At 37.0% G+C, this 20334-nt stretch overlaps 3 protein-coding genes across 5 annotated transcripts; 1 reads left to right on the top strand and 2 right to left on the bottom strand.

The window, feature by feature from the left end:
* Positions 1–1341: 1341 nt before the first annotated feature.
* On the bottom strand, positions 1342–1878 carry LOC136245258 (ficolin-1-A-like). The gene has a single exon (XM_066036747.1). It carries the CDS (start codon positions 1876–1878, stop codon positions 1342–1344), a length of 537 nt encoding a protein of 178 aa, XP_065892819.1.
* A 3788-nt stretch (positions 1879–5666) lies between these two features.
* LOC136245386 (leucine-rich repeat-containing protein 74A-like) lies at positions 5667–19427 on the bottom strand. Of its 3 annotated transcripts, XR_010695826.1 has the most exons (10): positions 19304–19427; positions 18920–19097; positions 18615–18784; positions 15591–15698; positions 15379–15543; positions 15281–15330; positions 14921–15006; positions 7360–7740; positions 6622–6717; positions 5667–5837 (listed from the first exon to the last, which is right to left on the bottom strand). XR_010695826.1 is itself a non-coding variant. In XM_066036905.1 (6 exons), exons 1-6 carry the CDS (start codon positions 14841–14843, stop codon positions 12471–12473), a joined length of 651 nt encoding a protein of 216 aa, XP_065892977.1. In that variant the 5' UTR covers positions 14844–14858; the 3' UTR covers positions 12360–12470. The 3 variants fall into 3 exon arrangements, 1 of the variants encoding a protein (XP_065892977.1); XR_010695827.1 differs by lacking the exons at positions 5667–5837; positions 6622–6717; positions 7360–7740 and adding exons at positions 13817–13877; positions 14505–14583; XM_066036905.1 differs by lacking the exons at positions 5667–5837; positions 6622–6717; positions 7360–7740; ... (5 more) ...; positions 18920–19097; positions 19304–19427 and adding exons at positions 12360–12525; positions 12575–12663; positions 12751–12993; ... (1 more) ...; positions 14505–14583; positions 14755–14858.
* LOC136245385 (uncharacterized) lies at positions 16686–18008 on the top strand. The gene is made up of 2 exons (XM_066036903.1): positions 16686–16796; positions 16848–18008. Exons 1-2 carry the CDS (start codon positions 16779–16781, stop codon positions 17829–17831), a joined length of 1002 nt encoding a protein of 333 aa, XP_065892975.1. The 5' UTR covers positions 16686–16778; the 3' UTR covers positions 17832–18008.
* Positions 19428–20334: the final 907 nt, after the last annotated feature.

Here is a 20334-nt window from a genome sequence, read left to right on the forward strand (position 1 = left end):
GCCCTGCAGACTGCACAATAGCATTAGGCCAATGAAACTTGATTAGCAGTTTCGCGTCATCGCCCGCATGGTTTTTATATACCCGCATGGAATTTCATTATTGGTAATTCAGATCGAACTACTCTAATAGAGCAGTCAGCTATACTCTAAATGGAAAAAAATCACTTGTTTAGGAGGAACAGAAATAGCTGAATATTCTTATGTGGATTAGTAACGTACTTTAGCTATTTAATGCAAGAGTAATCAATGTAGATCTCACTGTTTTTTGGCAGAAATCTTCATGTTTGGGATGTGTGTTGTGCTTTTGGAAAATAATGTATAATGAATAATAACCGCCCGCCCGCATCAAATTTTCAAAAATCTGAGCGAGAAACTGGTAATCAAGTTTCATTGGCCTTACCATTGCAATAGCATGCAATGGGGCAGAGGACAATTCTGCACAATAGCATTACCATTGCATGCAATTCTAAAATTTAAACAACTTGAAATGCATTTTTATTCAGACCGCATGAAAATAAAACTTACCTGATGCTAAAAGTTTCAATGGGCCAAAGTTTCGCGGTAGTGGGTAAACAAACTTATCGGCGGTTAAACTTTCGCGGTAAACTACAGTATGGCGGCGCCCGTTTAAAAGCCGTGCATGTAAAAATACACTTTAGTGGGCAGGGCTCACGACGATTATGATGCATGCATACACGATCGATTAAAGTGGGCGTGGCTCTACATTCGGCGTACACACAGCAATGGCTTCGTGTCTTCAGACTGCAGCAACACACACTGTGGCTCCAACTACAGACAGTGATGCATAATCCCAATTAGTAGGCGTGACTCACGAAATAAGCAGCTGTTGCAGGACTTTCCACATGCATTCTCCACTGAGCAGCTTTTAGTATTCTTGCATGTTGATTACAGCAATTGTGGTTTTGCTTATTTGTTTCATTTCATTTAACAATGAAGAAAAAAATCGCGGGAAAACTTTCGCGGTTGTTGATAAACATACAAAACCGCGAAATCCGCGAAAGTTTCGCCCATCCTCGCACCCATCGAAACTTCACTGTAAATTCAGAAGTGTGAAGTTCATACTGATGGTGTGACTCCTGCGGTCGCTTAGTGTGGTTGTCATACTTCTGAAGTATGGGCATCATCACACTAAGCAACCGCAGGAGTCATACTTTCAGTATGAACATCACACTTCTGAATTTACAGTGTTCCCCCCTATACGGTATATTCTGTAGCTTACTCCATGACAGTACATAGTCTAATAATAAAATTGACACAAATAAAACAGAGCACATGAACAAGAAACATTGTGTAGTTTTGCAAATTTTGCTATAGCTACCACTAAGCACTACAAGTAGTCGGGCGTATTTTCATTTCTATGAAGCTAGGACTCTGCCATTTGGAACCAAAATAAACAAACCCATCTGGCCCACCATAGTTATAGTTCAGGTTGATGTGGAAGCAGCTTTTGTACCACCATCCTCCAGGAGAGTTACTGCCATGTCCATTACGAGCACAGGTTCCATAATTCAATCTGTCAACTGTACTGAATGGTTGTCCATCCAATTTGTGTGCAGAAAATGGGTCAACTGGAGTAACACCAACAAATCCTGATAAGTTTAATTGATATTGATGATAGGCAGATCCAACACTGAAATTTTTGTAGTGCATGTAAGTCTTAGCTCCATCAGTAAAGGTAAGATCAATGCGTAGTTCCCATGACCCAGTGTTAGTCAAGCAGTGCATTGGATTGATTAAGATCACCGAATCCATTTTCATATTCATCCCACTTTTTGTGAAAGTCAGTAGAATCTTTCTGAATTCTTCTTTGAATGACCAACCAGCCTCCTCCTCCTGAAGTAGTATCACAGTACCCATCAGCCCAGTGTCCACAATCTCCACAAAAATTTGAAATGTTGTAAACACGAGATTTGCTTATTGCATTAAATTTTGTGCTGAACTTAAATTCTTCACTTCTGGTTTCACAGCAACTTCCATTAAGAGGTACTGGAATAGGACAACCACGGGCTACAAAAGAACACCCTGTTAGTAGTAAAATGATAGCAGTGTACGTAGTAACTCTCATCACTTCTTAGCTCAACTGATATTATGCTACAGGTAATGATGAACCAGTGCCCTTATATACCCATGTTTATATCCTTATAAGGTCCTTAGTGTTGTCTATATTTAGAATAAATTATTACAGTAAAGCCATGCAAGGTTTCAAAGATGATATACAGCTAGCCATGACTCAAGTGGCTGTACATACATACAGTTGAACCTCTCTAATCCAACACCTACATGATCCACTAATCCAACCAAAATGTCATTTACCAACATTATGTATAGAAAATAACCTCTGTGATCTGACACCTCTGTACTCCGTAATCCGACACAAAATTTGATTCCCTTAAACTTGGAATTACATTGTTTTCGAACTTTACCGGCATTAAAAACAATCACAGAAAATATTTTTAAGCAACCAAAGTAATTAATTGGTTAACAACAAGAGAAAAAAGCTGTAATACTTGCAAATTCTTAAATTAAAAACACTGTGTGATTTGTTTTACCAACATAATTCTAGATATTGGATTACAGAGGTGGCTTGATGATCCAACAGCCTCCTTAATCCAGCAAAATTTATGGCTCCCATTGAGCGTCAGATTAGAGAGGTTCGACTGTATATGAATAAGAGAATCTTATCTGATCAATACACAAGCAGGAAATGTACGTTGCACCACTGAAAACTAAAACATGTGTAAAAAAACAAAGTAAAGTAGTATTTACTCTTGCTATATGACAAGGGTTATAGATAAAATCATACATCTGAATTTAAAATTGTGTCGATTCTCTATAACACTTCAGGGGCGTAGGGAGGGGGGTTCCGGGGGGTTCAGGGGGGTTCAGGAACCCCCCCTGTAAAATTTAGACTTCTGCAAGCAGGATCCTAACACACCATTTAGTGTGGCAGGACAAAATGAGTGAGCAATATAGTGTAATGGCACAGCACAACAATTGATAAAACTTACATTCATCTCTCAGGGAAGGATTTACAGAGGTAACATGAGCCCTCTTCAAAACTTGTTAAAAAGATCGATATACTCTAATAGAGCAGTCAGGTATATACTCTAATAGAGCAGTCACGTATACTCTAATAAAACATGCATTTAAATATCCATGTCCATATGAAGTTTTTCAGACATTCCAACATTAAATGCAAACTTAGCATGACCTTATACTGCTATAGCTTTGGTGTGCAGTGTTTAAAGATATAGAGCTCCAGTAATTTATCACTTGTGTTATGCAAAATGAATTCATGCTATGCATATTTGTATAGTTATATTGTTTTGATTGTCATTTGTATCAGTGGATTCATGGCTCCTATTAGGGCTGGGCGGTATTGGAGTTTCGCTTCACGATATATCGTGCAGAAATATATCACGATATTACTATTTATCGCGGTTATTAAAGATGACTGCTATATTAGAGTAGCTGACTGCTTTATTAGGGTATCTCGATCCTAGCTGACTGTTCTATTAGAGTATCTCGATCTTTGTAAAAAAAATTGACTAGCTAGTACTAGGTCCTTGTTTGCAGTAGTATCACGTGATTATTTGAGGTGCATTATAACAACCTTAAGGGCTTAATAAGCTGTCACAAACACTAAAAATAATATCGATATCGTGATATTATCGTTTCACCGAAATCTACGCGATACAGATATCGTTTCATTGCAATACCGCGGTATTACTATAATACCGAGAAACCGCCCAGCCCTAGCTCCTATACCACAGTGAGATATAACCATCACTTACAGATTACTATATGTGTCTCTATGTGTTATGCTGTCTGTTTCCACTAGGTGACTTTATCTAGTACTACCTTCATCCCAGGGGCACTTAATGCATCATAATTAATGTACTTTTGCATAAAATATAGCAATTTGCTGAGTTTTGATTTATTAAAATATTGAAAGTCTCTCAGCAGCTGGGGGCTGCGCCCCCAGACCCCTGCTTCTAGTAACTCAATGCTGGTGCTGGAACCCCCTTCAAAAAACCCTGGCTACGCCCCTGCACTTGAATACTGCATGTAGTCCTGTACAACACAAAAAAGCCAGCCCTACCGTACAGTTTATTAGATTGTTGTAAGTACCTAGTGATGAAGAAACAGTTGATAACTATGAAACTGTGAAACAATCTGTTTACCACTTATATTTCCATCTTGTTTTATGCTAAGACTGATTATGATTCACATTACAGTAGCTCACTTCACTTTCTTTCCAAACAAGTCATACCTTCTTATAGCTCGTGACAAACCACCAATTCCTACCAGTAATAGGAACGTATACAGAAGCATGAATTATGTTGCCAAAAAAATACTAGTTAACAAACAAGTACAAGGAAAATAATGATCCCTAATACAGCTTGTAAGCTTGTACATATGTTATATCAGGACATTGATACCCTGGAGAGAGTGCAACTAAACTTGTAGCTGCTCTAGTTAATCAGCCATATGAGTCAAGACTGAAAGAACTTGGAATTTATTCTTTATATTGTCGAAGACAATGTGGTGACCTTATTGAAACATATAAACTACTGAAAGGTTACTATGATATTGACTGGTCGAAATTGTTTACACTTAGCCCCATCTCCCACACAAGAGGTCACCATCTGAAACTCTATAAACAGCAAAGTAGACTGAACTGAGAACCAACTTTTTCACCCAGAGGGTTAAAAATCAATGGAACTGTTTACCAGCTGAAGTGGTTTCAGCACCCACCATATCAGTTTTTAAAAAGAAGTTAGACAACTTATGGCTTGTCTTGTCACAGGATATGGATACGAACAAAGGCCCTGTGCCTAAACTTTTATTTTTGTATCACTTGTGTATATCCATTAACTAATAATAATAATAATAATAATAATAATCACAGCAGGAGTACTATCAACATGAGTCTGGCTGAGGTGAAGCTGGAAGATGAGCGTCGATAAGATATTCTATGACTGCTGTGATGGCTTCTTTCCAAGTGAAAGATAAGTACCATATGGCTTCATGCATGGCCTTAATATACAAACCACACATACTGTACAAAAATAAGTTGGTTGTTTCTATTGTATCTTGAAGGTATGTTATTGTTGATTTCTGGATATGTATCAAAATAACTATAATAGATGCTACATGTATTGTCCCTACTATACTGTACAGTGCGTGGGGCTGGAATGGTTCATCTGAAGCTCACAACAGTGTAAATCATAGCAGCAAACATATTATAGCTTACTTTACATAGTGCATGTGTATCATACCCATGTGCTATCACCAAGCTGCTTGCAATCGAAGCCTGATGCATCAAAGTTAAATGAAGTTTCAATACCAATGTAAAGCCACTGCTATATAAACATTAACAAATCATGACAGCTGCCATCTAAAATGATGATCCTCTTGCTTGATCATTTTTTTATGAGCAAGAAGAAAACCATGGTATATTGCATGGTATATAGTCATTTATAAAAAAAATGTTTTGTCATAAAACAACAGCCTTCTTGGGGTAGTATACCAAAAATTATCAATATAACTGATGGGTGCATACTCCACAGCCTAAATATTCCGAGGGGAAATATTTTTGAGGTTGAGCAATGGTACCAAATTTTTAATTTATTTTTGTGGATTTGCAATAAAATGTATTTGACTGAAATATTGGTAGTAAATGTATGCATCTACTGGTGCAGCTACTTGAATGTGACATAGCCACCTAACCCTCCATGGATTATCGACAAGTTTGGATGTGCCTCCTTCAACTCTGTAATCTCCTTCTCCACGTCAGGATCAATAGTAATATCCTGTAATCATGAGGTGAACTGACTGTGTATCATAAGCCAACCATAGTATGTGTATGGTACACTGGGCCACCAAACATACAGCTAACCACAAATAAGGCAGTCTTAATAATATGGTACAGTGGAACCTCAGTTATCCAAACCCCAATGTGTCTCAGGTAATGGTAAAAGTGTTCAGATAAGTGAATTGTTTGGATAACTGAAGCTCACACATTTACACCATTGAAATACTCTAACAGAACATACACCTGTACTTGAAAACAGTATTTCTGATTTCAAGTGTCTTATGAATGAGGTTATGAAATATATGTCAGTTATGTTAGGGAGTCCTACTTGACATGGGCACTATTTCAACTCTATTTGACTCATACCCACCTCATTATAATGACCATGTCGAGTAAATCCCAAGAATTATGTAGGTGTATTACAAGACACAAACTACTCTAATTGTACACTCAGTAGAGGGCACAGATAAATCCTTCAGTAAAGAGGGTTCCAACCTCAGTAGTTCAACTAAAAAAAGAATCACAAAGGATTTTAGCAGTTACTTTAACCCTAAATTTACTTAAATGGAACAATTTTAAATTATAAATTTAAAAATGAAGTAGGGTTCTAGCGAAAAAAGCAGAGAAACAAAATCATGGTAGCTATTACAAGCTTACGACATAGTTACGTTACATTACATAAGGGGAACCCTACTAAACAGTACTACTGTACTGTTTTATAAACAAGTGACCTTGTTTTACATAATTTCATTAGCTCACAACAGCTCCACATAAACAGCTACCTTGAACTCCAATAGTTCCAGGGCAGTGTTAGTGACTGTCTTGACCACACTGACTATTGTCCTCACCCCCATAGCCTGTATGGGGTTCTTGCCCAGCTGTAAGGTAACAACACAGTAAAATTCAGAAATGATTGCGTGTAATATAGTACTTCCCAAGCTGGATAAAATTGCTAAAGTCTCATTTGTAACAATGTTTCTATTAAGAGATTAAGCGATCAAAAGTCTGTTTCATGAAGTGCTTCAAACCACATAATTCACCAAAGGAAATTTACTGTATTGACAATATGTACTATATACATTATACTGTGGTTAGTGTGTGTGTATGTGCAGTTACACTCTCATAATGGATAGTTTGTAATGTACAGTTTTTGATATCAATGACAATACAATGTCAAGGAATTCTCTAGAGATTAAAATTTGTGAGTACCTTATGACTTTAACTTCCCACAGTGTACAGGAATATAAAGAGCATTACTGCATTACAAGTTTCTAAGTTAAATTACTGTAGTGAACGCTAGCTTCCTGACTATTCTAATAGAGTATATTGTGGACATGTTAAGGGCCAATATTTGCATGAGCATGTGGGTTAGCATACATGTTTCTGGCAATGTGTTTTCAGTAATTCTGAGTCTGAAAATGATTCAATAAGCTAAATGGGACAAGACAGGCAACCAAAAGCCAGCCATTACTGAACCTGTGAGATTTACATTGACATTGTGTATGCATATATATATGTACCTTCAACTGTTTTAGTGTCTCATTGACTTGTAGTGCCTTAACCAGTGCAGTGACCCCATCAGAGTAGAAATGATTATTACCATAAATAAACAAATATGCAGATAGTAACAATGCAAATAGTTACTACCTTAACAAGTACAGCAACACGTTAATACAACACTTAATTTACTCCAATAATGCAATCACTAATGATGTCGAGTTCTAACAACAAACATAGTGTTATCAAGAGTTCAGAGTATGAACTACACTATCCATACACACATACGTGATATTCAGTTCTAATAGTGAAGAATTGATCTTGAGGGCATCAGCTAGTGCAGTCACCCCATCATTACTGAACCCATTACTGGACAGGTTGACCACCTTCAACATCTGATTAGCCTGTACAACCAACAGGTTAACAGAATAAGAAGTTTGTATCCTGCATTGAATATCACAATAGATGTAAAATTTAAGACAAACTTTAGGCACTTTTACAAAACTACTCTAATAGAGCAGTCACATTAGGACTATATAGTTGTATAGCCTGAAGAATAGTCAAGGTATATGGCACTGTACACCCCAAACATACAAATATGGTACTGCTCAAATGCAATGTCGTATCACAAGAGTGCGAGCAATTAAAAAAATTATTTCTATCTGCCAGCTGTACACAAATCAAACAAGATAACCACTGTAACAAATGAAATCTCAGTTAAAGGTTAAAGCAACATCAGTGCTATAAAAAAATGAGCAGTGTCATATACTAATTACATATTGTATACCTCCAAAAATATAATTATAACAAATAGAATTGTTTTGATCACACAACAAACTCCAATAACCTAATAGCAGCACCATGCAGGTGTCTGGCAGCTCTGGCTCTTTTGTTGTGACATTGGTTAGTGAAAAAAGAGGGATATAAGATGGTATTTCCAGTGGCTTATTGAATACAAAAAAGCTTGGTATATCCTGTATTATACTAACAATCTCATGTAAGACTTCAGTTAATGTGTTAAATATACTGAAACCATATATGCGATGGTATAGTGTGGGCATTATATTAGATATAAGCTATTTGAGGTAATGTGGTAAATAAACTGAAACCATATATGCAATAGTATAGTATGGATTATACTAAAGTATAAAATGAGTATAATACAGGATTTATATTAAGGCTTATTTGTATTCAATAAGCCACTGGAAATACCATATTATATCCCTCTATTTGCACAGTGCATTTGATTCTTTACCTCCAAGACATAAACACATGCATTACAACCATCTGCTGCATATAGGTATGGTGCTTCACTCACTCAGGAAATAGTGCATATCAGGATTTCTGCAGTCAATTTGTTCTCCATCAGCACAAGGCTTGACCACATACTTGATTAGTGGAATAGCGCACTTGCAAGGAGTGAGTGCATATTTTCCTAATACACTAAACAGAGCGATATGCAGGCTCTTGTCTGTGACAAGATAATTGTAAACTATATGGTTGTCATGCACACTGTTTTATTCATGATCACAATAAATGCATTACAATTGCAACTAATTTACAGCTGAGAGCAAGTAAGTAGTCAAAAAAAAAAGGGGAAATCATAACTAGTACAATTTACAAATGGCTATCATTAGACATTGCAAGTAGCTGGGCGTACTTTCATTTCTATAAAGCTTGGAGAGTGCCATAATCCACCACTATCAAATGAAATAAACCCCTGGTTACCGCCATAGTTATAGTTCAGGTTAATGTAGAAGCAGCTGTTGTACCACCATCCTCCTGGGAAGTTACTGCCATGTGCATGACGTGTACAGGTTCTATGATTCAATCTGTCAACTGTACTAAATGGTTTCCCATTTAATTTGTGCAAAATAAATGGGTCAGTTGGAGTAACACCAACAAATCCTGATACACTTAATCGATATTGATCGTATACCGACCCAACACTGAATTGTTTATACTGCATGTAAGTCTTAGTTCCATTAGTGAAGGTAAGATCAATGCGTAGCTCCCATGTTCCAGTGTTTGTCAAGCAGTGCATTGGACGAAGACCGTACCAAAATTCTTGATTGAAATTACCAAATCCATTTTCATAATCATCCCACTTTTTATGGAAGTCAGTAGAGTATCTCTGAATTCTTCTTTGAATAACTAACCATCCTCCACCCCCTGAAGTAGCATCACAGTACCCATAAGCCCAATGTTCACAGTCTCCACAAAAATTTGAGATGTTGTAAACACCAGATCTGCTTATTGCATTTGGGCTGAACTTAAATGGTTCACTTCCTCCACTAATGTCACAGCAACTTCCATTAGGAGACTCTGGGATAGGACAACCACTGACTGCAACAGAACACCCTGCTAGTAGTGAAATGATTACAGCAATATAGTAGCACTCATTGTTCACTTTCTATAACTCCACTGATATACACTGAATCCTGCAGATATGATGAGCTGGTCAGGAACTTGTGCTTTTATACTCACCTTTTTGTATCATCCTAGTGTCTATATTTAGAATATTACCTTACAAATTTAACCACTGAAAGTGTCACTAAGCCCATGCAAAGAAGTTGTATAACTTAAGTAAGCCTTTAAATAGTTTACTGTACATAATGGAAAACTAAGAGCATATACCTGTACATAGTGTCAGCCATGCAGTTTCACACATCCTATGGCCTAACTAGTAGCCGGACAAAATACCACATATTGCCTCTGCACGAACAAAGAACTGTGCCAATCTCTACCTATACATGCAGAGGCAGGATGTACAAAAAGTACACCCCTCTTAATTTTACCCAACAAATAGAGCCACCATTTCCACAAGGTCATACATAAACTACTCATGAAATCAAATGAAAATAAGATTCCCCATAAAGATACAAGTTCAGAGACAGGATGCACAAGGAATTACGAACAAGTATGCCCCCTCTTTTACCCAACAAAAAGTAGAGCAACGATTTCCATTTAAGGTCATGCATAAACTACTCATGAAATCAAATGAAGATTCCCCATATTAATAAAATTCCCATTTCATGACTTTGAAGGCAATATGTTTGTGGTATGCTTATTGTACTATCAATGTTTTGGTGCAAAGAAACACGTGCCAGCTAGAGCAAATGAAGATACGGTGAAAGCTTGATACTTGCGCTACAACAATATTTGTTGGGAGACAATTAGGAGCACTTTTATATGATTTCATAAATTCAGTGGAGCAAAGTAGTCTAAAAGTTAACACTGATCACGAATGGTAGAAAATAGTGTTATATAACCTCACACTACAGACTGCACTTTTAAAATACTTTCAATTTCCCTACTTTTGCCCTCAAAATACAACAGGTAAAAAACGTGTTTAGTGAATACCTCCAGACATATGATTGAAATGTTTGTTTGCTCTATTTTCCAAGCTACAATACAATCTCATTTCTAACTACATGCACTGACAATACTTAATGGCTGCTTTAATTTATGGCCTTAAATGGAGAAAATCTCTGTGTATGCTTGAAGCCATGTACATCTAACATTATTTTTACATGGACACTCAAAAGTGAGTTCAACCCCAGTTGAATAACCCACATTCAACCCAGGTTCAACCCAGTTCTGTTCACAAGCAATTATCACATGATGGTATTCATCGAGTGATAATTGTCTTCTAAGCATTTTATGTATTCACCAAAAAACTGCAACTTGCTTTTACCAAGAGTGATATTATTATGAACTCTTGTTTTTACTCTGCAGACCAGAGTTCAAACCAGGTTGAACCCCTAGGGTTGAACTCGCTTATGGTATTTTATGACTTTGAGGTTCAACAAGCCCATATAAACCTGTAACAGGGTTGAATGTGACCATGTGAAAAGGGTGTAAGGTTCAATGAATTTTAGTATAACTGTCTGCTAAACAAGCTTTGATTATGCCAGCTGCTAAATATTTTTAAGATAACATCTTTGTCTGCTGATACATCAAGGTATTAAACTAAATTCAAACTGTGAAAAGTTTATTATATGCATTTTATGAAGCATGGTATTGCCGTATAACTATGCATACACAATAAATGTAATGATAAAGTAGTACGTCTGATATAGTTTGGTATACTCAAGTTAATATCAATAATCAACATAATTGCTATCCTCCGCTTTAAAACAGCTACATAAACAGTGTTCAACTACAAAAACATATAAAGTCAACAAAGTTGTGATATACAAGGAATACAGTTAAGTATCCAGGGGCATATGGAGAGGGAAGGGGTCCTGGGATTCTAAAAAAACACCAAACTTCTAACATTTGAGCTTGCAGGCTTGGAACGAAAACACCAAACTATCAAAGTTTGGATGCACAAAGGTACAGACAAAAGACAAGAACAGTGCAGTGTAGTTATAACAGGAAACTGATACCCTGTAACTGTAGAACACTAGACAGATTCAAGTGCAGTTGGCTGGCTACAGCTGCCGATATATGGAATGGCCTTCCAGCTGATACGATTTTGCAAGAAGTTTCTGGCTGGCGCACTGTACTAAAAGACATTCAGCGTTTTGTGTGTAGCTAACATTTTTATTTGTATAAGTATTGTGAGGATTTCCTAGTTAAAAAAAAAACAACAAAAAATCTCAGAAGTGTGCTCCACATCATCCAATAAAATGATCACCTGTCCAATAGCAGGACCATAAACAGTTGTTTAGCAATTTGGCAGCACTAACAGCACATATGTAACCATAACAACAATCTTCATTTCGGTTACATAATAAACTATTAATAGAAACACTTCAAATCCAATATGATCCTGATCATGTAACATGCTATAGGTCTCTCATAACTTGAATATGCTAACCTTTTCACACAGCATTCTTAGTAACAATTTTTAACTGGCTATGTCTCTAGCATGTGTACTACCTTCATTAAACAACGCGCACACCTACACTGACTGTAACATGTACACACACAAGTGTAGATGCAAATAGTATGGTTCTCAATGAGTATCACATTGCTGGATCCATTTGTTGTGTACCACCTAGCAAAATACTCTGTATAGTATTAAATTTTACTGTTATTACTGTTGATATCAATTCTACATGTTACAGTTATTATACAGAGTTATACATCATGTTATTGCTATACACATATACCATGAAAAGTGAATTCAAGTATTGGATTGATCTGTGAGAGTGTCTGTGGAGGCAACTTCAAGTAATTTTCTACAAAAAACATAATGTGTTTTATGACAACTGGGACTATTTCACTCACTCATAATGCAAGTTGGCAGTGTCCGATCCCTCATGACATAGCTTCATCAACTTCTGTACTTCACTCTCTAACAGTTTAAGGCCTAAGAACTGAAATATAAAATAAAGTTATGTGTATACATGATTACAAGACTTAGAGTCCATAGTATTTGTATACATACATATACGCATACACACCTTTATGGCCTCTCTAAAGCTTGGTTCAGACACAGTAGTGTTATTTTCAGGATCAAACTTTCTGAACACATCAATCATTTTAATGTTGTGTTCCTCCAAGTGTTTATGTAGTCTACTGAGTGGTTCTGGTCTGGGCTTGGGCTTGACATAGCCACCTAACCCTCCATGGATTACTGACAAGTTTGGATGTGCCTCCTTCAACTCTGTGATCTCCTTCTCCACATCAGGATCAATAGTAATATCCTGTAATCATGAGGTGAACTGACTGTGTATATCATAAGCAAACCATAGTATGTGTATGGTACACTGGGCCACCAAACACACAGCTAACTGTAAATGAGGCAGTCTTAATAATGTGGTACAGTGGAGCCTGGGTTATCTGAGCCCCAATGTGTCTCAGGTAATGGTAAAGGCACTTAGATAAGTTAACTGTTTGGATAACTGAAGCACACACATTTATACACAGAACAACTTTGAAATACTCTAATAGAACATACACTTGCACTTGAAATATACAGAACAGTATTTCTGATTTCAAGTGTCTTTATTAGTGAGATTATGAAATACATGTCAGTTATGTTAGGGAGTCCTACTTGACATGGGTACTATTTTGATTCTATTCGACTCACATTATAACGACCATATCGAGTAGGTCTATGTAGGTGTACCACAAGACACAAACTACTCTAATTGTACACTCAGTATAGAGAGCACAGATAAACACTTCAGTAAAGAGGGTTTCAACCTCAGTAGTTCAACTAAAAAAAGAATCACAAAGGATTTTAGCAGTTACTTTAATCCTAAATTTACTTAAATGGAACAATCTTAAATTATAAATTTAAAAATGAAGTAGAGTTCTAGTGAAAAAGCAGAGAAACAAAATCATGGTAGCTATTACAAGCTTACGACATAGTTACGTTACATTACGTAAGGGGAGCCCTACTAAACAGTACTACTGTACTGTTTTATAAACTAGTGACCTTGTTTCACATAATTTCATTAGCTCATAACAGCTCCACATAAACACTTGCCTTGAACTCCAATAGTTCCAAGGCAGTATTAGTGACTGTCTTGACCACACTGACTATTGTCCTCACCCCAATAGCCTGTATGGGGTTCTTGCCCAGCTGTAGGGTAACAACACAATAAATACAGAAACATTCACATGTAATATAGCACTTCCCAAGCTGGATAAAATTGCTAAAGCCTCATTTGTAACAATGTTTCTAATAAGAAATTAAGTGATCAAGAGTCTGTTTCATGACTTGCTTCAAACCACACAATTCACCAAAGGAAATTTACTGTATTGACAGTATGTACTATATACATTGTACTGTGGTTAGTGTGTATGTGCAGTTACACTCTCATAATGGATAGTTTGTAATGTACAGTTTTTGATATCAATGACAATACAATGTCAAAGAATTCTCTAGAGATTAAAATTTGTGTGTACCTTATGACTTTAATTCCCACAGTGTACAGAATATAAAGAGCATCAGTGCATTACAAGCTTTCTACGTTAAATTACTGTAGTGAATGCTAACTTCCTGACTATTCTATTAGAGTATATTATGGACAGTCAAGGGCCAATATTTTCATGAGCATGTGGGTTAGCATACATGTTTCTGGCAATGTGTTTTCAGTAATTCTGAGTCTGAAAATGATTCAATAAGCTAAATGGGACAAGTCAGGCAACCAAAAGCCAGCCATTACTGAACCTGTGAGATTTACATAAACATTGTGTATGCATGTACCTTCAACTGTTTTAGTGTCTCATTGACTTGTAGTGCCTTAGCCAGTGCAGTGACCCCATCAGAGTAGAAACGATTATTACTGTAAATGAACAAATACACATGTAACAATGTAGAACTAGTTACTACCTTAACAAGTACAGCAACATATTAATGCAACACTTAATTTACTCCAATAAAGCAATCACTACCGATGTCAGTGTTCTATTATCAAGGGTTCGGAGTATGAACTACACTATCCATACACACATACATGATATCCAGTTCTAATAGTGAAGAATTGATCTTGAGGGCATCAGCTATTGCAGTCACCCCATCATTACTGAACCCATTACATTTCATGTATGTAACGATATGCAGTAGTCATGGTATATTCACATACATACAAATCTACCCAACCTATGTAAGAATTAAGTCACCTTCAGACTAGAGACCACTGCTACAGCACCCTTCCTTCGTATGTGGTTCCAGCTGAGATCTAGTACTCGTAATGCTTCATTGTCAGCTGTAGAGGTGACACAGGTTAACAATTAGTGACTGCCTCAGTGATAAACTACAGTGCAAATATAGTGGATGCTCTACTAATATGCTTCCTTATTTGGCCTTCATACAGATGATGGGAAGGTACACATACATATTGTGTTGCTGCATAAGAGGGCTATAATACAAGTGTCCATTATCTGAAGTAACAAGCTATTCTTCAGAAGTGTAAAACACATACTTTACATATACATGAACACTAATCTCCAGTTTACAATCTTATCCCAGTACACACTAACCTATTGCAGGACCAATGATAACTCCTGCAGCATCTCCTAGTTCATTATAACTGAGGTCAAGTGAATAATACAAGACCACAATAATTATAATAATGTACCTCAATGTACACAGCAACAGGCTTTAATTATTTCAGCAATTATTTCTGCTGCCTTATCACGAAGTTGTTGCTTTGTAGGAAGTACTCAGTGATGGTTGTATTATACTTGAGCATCTCAGAGATGGCATAGGCCCCTGCTGCACCAATAGCATTATCTGATATGTCCTGTGTGTGTTAAGATAGTAAAGGGCTGATTGTGGGGTTTGGTTTACCAGTTTAGTAATGTAGCAGTTATCCTTGAGCATATCAGCAATGGCTACCACTCCTTCTGTACCTATCCCATTATCAGCCAAATTAAGCGTAGTAATTGTTGTATTGGACTAGAACATAGGTAGGAAGATATTATGGTGGATAAACTAAGAACAAAAAGCACACCCAATATGAGATACTTGGGATTATGTTTGGTTGCATAATCACACTACTTCTCTGACATAACATAGAAGAGAAGTTGAGGTTTTGCATTATTGATCAGGTGATATTTTGTGTAATCATATATAGATCTATGGTGTAATGGGGCAGGACCAGGGAATTTTATGGTAATTCCCAAATGAATGCATGAAATTTATTATTATTATACAAATAACCAATATGTCCAGTAAGGAATCCCCTGCTAGCAAACATATGTAACCACATAACAAAGAAACCTAGAGCCTGCAAATAATTTCATAACTGCTTATAATATGCACCTTCAACATAAATTTTCAGATAACCACTTATTCACACTTATGCACATTGGAACCTCCATAGCGCTGATTTTGACAGAATTTTACTGTCATGATCCTTTTTCAGAGGTAAAATCATTTTGGTAGAGGTCTGTAAGGACTTCAGAAACTGACCTCTATAGTGAAGTTAAATATACAGAGTCTTGGAGGGTCCTTTAAGAGAGGTTCCACTGTATATGGTGTTATGAACACATTAAATCCTATGACTAGTTGTGGTCTGTACAGGTCCTCACAATAAACTACAAATGTGTGTACTGTAAATCAGTTAAGAATTTAATTTGGTGGATTGTTGATGCATTCTTTTTTTTATAGCAAGTTGGTTTTTTTTGTACCGGTTCCATTTACAAACTTGTCTACAGTAGAACCCATCTAAAACAATCACCCTTGTACGTAATTTTGTGATTTCAATGCTCCATGGTTAATACCTACATGTATATACATACCAACTGATTAACGAAACCAAGAGTTATAGCTCTTAATGAAACCACAAACTATAACTCCTGTCAATTAAATCAACCCACATTTGCAATTTATACTGTTACTGAAAATAAGCTTGTACTATATATGGCCCTATAAAATATATGATGTCATGGCATAGCATATAAAAGCTGTAATAGGATTGTCATTGAAGCATTCACAAAGGAGTTTAGCAGCATATTATAGTGACTGAATTGTGATATGGCATTTGTACTTGACGTAAGCTGGTTGTATGTAGACATGTACAGAATAATGTTTACCTTCACATAGGGGAGCACTGAGTTGCCTGCTCATATCAAAGCTCTTAAAAATTGTGAACAAGAATTAGCTGCTGTGGATTATAATGCTGTTAAAAGGCTCCTTGTTACATTCAAATTGCTCAAAGATGAAAACACATACGACTCTTTTGATCAATTGGTTGCTCAAATGATCACCAGGCAGTGCCCAGAAGATTTCTTTGTACGGTTCTGCGAAGTTTTAAAGATGTGCCCCCAGTACCAAAAAATAGCGCAGATGCTAATTGATGACTACACGTTGCAACTTCCAGACCAAACCAATCCAGATCGCTACAGGTCGGTACTACAGTCAACTACAAGATGCAAACTCCAGGAAGAAACCGAGGCTATCTATAACAAGGCTGTAGAAGCCCTTCAGGACTCATTCAGTGGTGTGCAACTGCTTTGCCATGCCATTATTGAAATGATCAAACAAGCATACCAAAGACCACTTGAACAGAGATTAAATAAATGCATCATGGAGCTACAAGCTATTAAAAATAATTTAGGCCCACAGTCCTCAAAAACAGAAGTGAACGATGCTATAAGGACACTGCTAACATACCTGCAAATCATTGTCGACATTATAGATGATGCACTGTCTTCATGGTTCAATGCTGAAGAAATTGCTGTCTGCCATGCATTTATGAAATATTTGGCTGACATGGTCAATCAAATGGATAATGAAGTTAGTCGATCATTACCAAAATTACAAAAAAAATTTAATGAATACTGTAAAAAATTAGAAAATAGAATCTGGTATTTCAAAAATGGGCCATTTATTGGTAAACTAGCTAGTATTGTGGGTACCCTTGCTATGTGTGTTTATGCTGGTTGCAATATCTATTTGGTTCCCATTGTTTTAGTAGGAGTTGGAGGCTACTGTGCATGCGAAAGCATCGACCAATATTTTAATAAAAAATTAGAATCAGGAAATACCCTTGGAAAAAATTTAATTAACGAAAAAGCTCCTACATGACATTGATTATTGGTCTACACAGAACTTTGAGTTATTGTACATTATAAATAAATTTGTGTTTTTACCATTGTAATTGATGAACGTACATAGCTTGACATTTGCATCACATTTTTGTTGTAAATGAGAAGATTGTTTATATAATTATGCAACTGAGTATTAGAGGTCATGTTGATACTACATTAGCCAACGTGGAAATAGATGTGTGTACCAAAAGACTACACAGCTGCTTATACACACAGGGTTTTTTATGTAGTTTGATGGCCAGCATAATCTGGCTATTTGGCCAAATTAAAATAGGCCATGCATCAGTACTACAGACCAAGATACAGTATTGTCATGCAGCAGACCCATTGTGTCATTATAGCCAGAAGGTAAGATACAATGACACTTGATGTACATGTAAGTAACACTGTAATTGTTGTCAGAAATAACGCAGAAAGCAGACCTGATAAGTTTATTGATGCATATTTTTAAAATGCTATAGAAATCTTGTATGACATGTATTGCTATGCACCAAGTAATTAAGTGCCATACTGTGTGTCACACAGCCAATAGCCTTGCAGGTCAGAACAGGACCATGTGTTTGACACAGATATTGCAACAGCAACTGATGTAATAAACAATATATGCAAATTGCATGATTAGAAATGCTTTACAACATAAATCATCAGTTACTCTCCCTTTTCAACAAGAACGGCTATTCTGCTCATGACAACTTTTTATGGAATGATAGTACTATCATACTACTATACTCTAAATAATAGTACATTAAATAAATCTTACCACTAAAGCAACAGCAATAGCTTTAGCACCCTTACTGCCAATCCCATGGTGTAGCATTAAGATATCTGTCTCTTGTATGCTACGTACAAAGTAGGAGGCTGGAATGATGCCCATTGTCTCACAAGTCTTGAGGTATATCTTCTTCCCAGAAACATCAAATTCTTTCTCCTCTGAAGTGAATAAGCTCAGTGATGCATACACAAACTTCAAACAGACGTACCCATAGTGATACTACACTACACACAGGTACTGTATTCAGTGCACGCGCGCGCGCGCACGCACACACACACACCACACAGACACACCTTCAATTTCCAGGTCAGTCTCCCATCCAGTGTCACTATGTTCAGACCCTGCCTCGATTTGATCTTGTGAAGGGTCTTCCTCTGTCGCTACACCAGCTGTCGCATTTTCAGTAATACTATCTGATGAATTCTGAGCCAACGAGGTGGTGATTTCGCCCTGCAGGGCTGTCGTGGCTTCCTATGAATAAACATCGGTAATTCGTATAAATGCACACCACCTAGACTGATGATGTGCATGTCATTAAGTTTAGTAGTTTATTTATTTATTATCAATTTGTGTCAATGACAGGGTCACACAAAAGGCATAAGCCTGTACAGGGCACTTCCCCACAAAAATTACACACAACATACAACTATACCAAACAGCACTCCAATATAAGTCACCTGGATTTCTCCATCCTCAGGTTTTCCTAAGTCTGGTTCCACAACGGTGGACATTTCCATTATTTATTAGCATTGTCATGACAATCGTGAGAGGAGACCACGAGGTCTTGAACTAAAATATTAGAATACAGAAATATGAAGGTTTTTCTCGAGGGTTTTCTTTATAAGTGATAAAGTAAGTGACTATTGTATACATAATAAGCGCGCATTTGTGAATGTTTCTTTTTCAGTTCGTACACACTTCTGAACGTCCAATATAAAAATGTAGTTTGGCTCACCCCACTGGCACAGAGTAGAGATGGTAGACCTCCGTATAAAGAAGTCAGAGACGATCTGTTAGTGTTTGGGTTCGCGTGTAAGCTGTACCAGGACAATGCGAAGGCATTAGCAGACGTGTACTTAATCCCATGGATGGGAGATCATTCTCTGATGATAGACAGGTATGCTATTGTGTTGTCACTGGAGGGTGGACATGTCTGTAACACAACAATGTACAGAGATATAGTGTACGAGACATGATGTATGGTGGAGAAGGGATGGGCCTTGATAAGTTGTTTGTAAATGAATAGCGGACTTGCATGATTATGTCATGCATGAGGGTACATGCCCATTTATGGTATCATGTAAAATAAATTCTGTATGAAATGTACTGAAGTTTGTCACAGGCGCTTGCTTCAGGAGCCACTACGGCTACATTCTAACGTATATTTCTATGAAATTTCGTGTGGTTGAAGCCAAATCATAAAGCTATCTTACTGTGAAAACCGCTCATTAATACCTCTTACAGAACGGACTTATGGAAGCTGCTAATGGGACAGACCCTGTAGTCACTGTATCAACTATCGGTACACGGATACCTGTTAACTAGGCCATTCCTACAATCCACTCCCATAGAGCTAACAGAGGACGATATACCAGGTGCCTCTCTATCTGGTCAGGATCCCAGCGAGCTTCATGTGCAGGAGCTTAAGTGTTGGTGGAAGTGTAGAGGAGCTAAGCTCTCAGGATGAAAAGCTGACCTTGTTAAGAGG

Source organism: Dysidea avara, chromosome 15 (assembly GCF_963678975.1).
Source record: "Dysidea avara chromosome 15, odDysAvar1.4, whole genome shotgun sequence".
NCBI classification, from domain to species: domain Eukaryota; kingdom Metazoa; phylum Porifera; class Demospongiae; order Dictyoceratida; family Dysideidae; genus Dysidea; species Dysidea avara.

Bases quoted from the DNA above. Each gene is read 5' to 3' on its own strand.
- LOC136245386 (XM_066036905.1), bottom strand. From the start codon at position 14,843: ATGAAATGTAATGGGTTCAGTAATGATGGGGTGACTGCAATAGCTGAT. The intron at 13,878-14,504 runs GTACATGCATAC...GTTACCCTACAG, and splicing joins AGACACTAAAACAGTTGAAG to CTGGGCAAGAACCCCATACA. The intron at 12,664-12,750 runs GTGTGTATGCGT...TTTATATTTCAG, and splicing joins GCTTTAGAGAGGCCATAAAG to TTCTTAGGCCTTAAACTGTT.
- LOC136245258 (XM_066036747.1), bottom strand. From the start codon at position 1,878: ATGGGTACTGTGATACTACTTCAGGAGGAGGAGGCTGGTTGGTCATTC.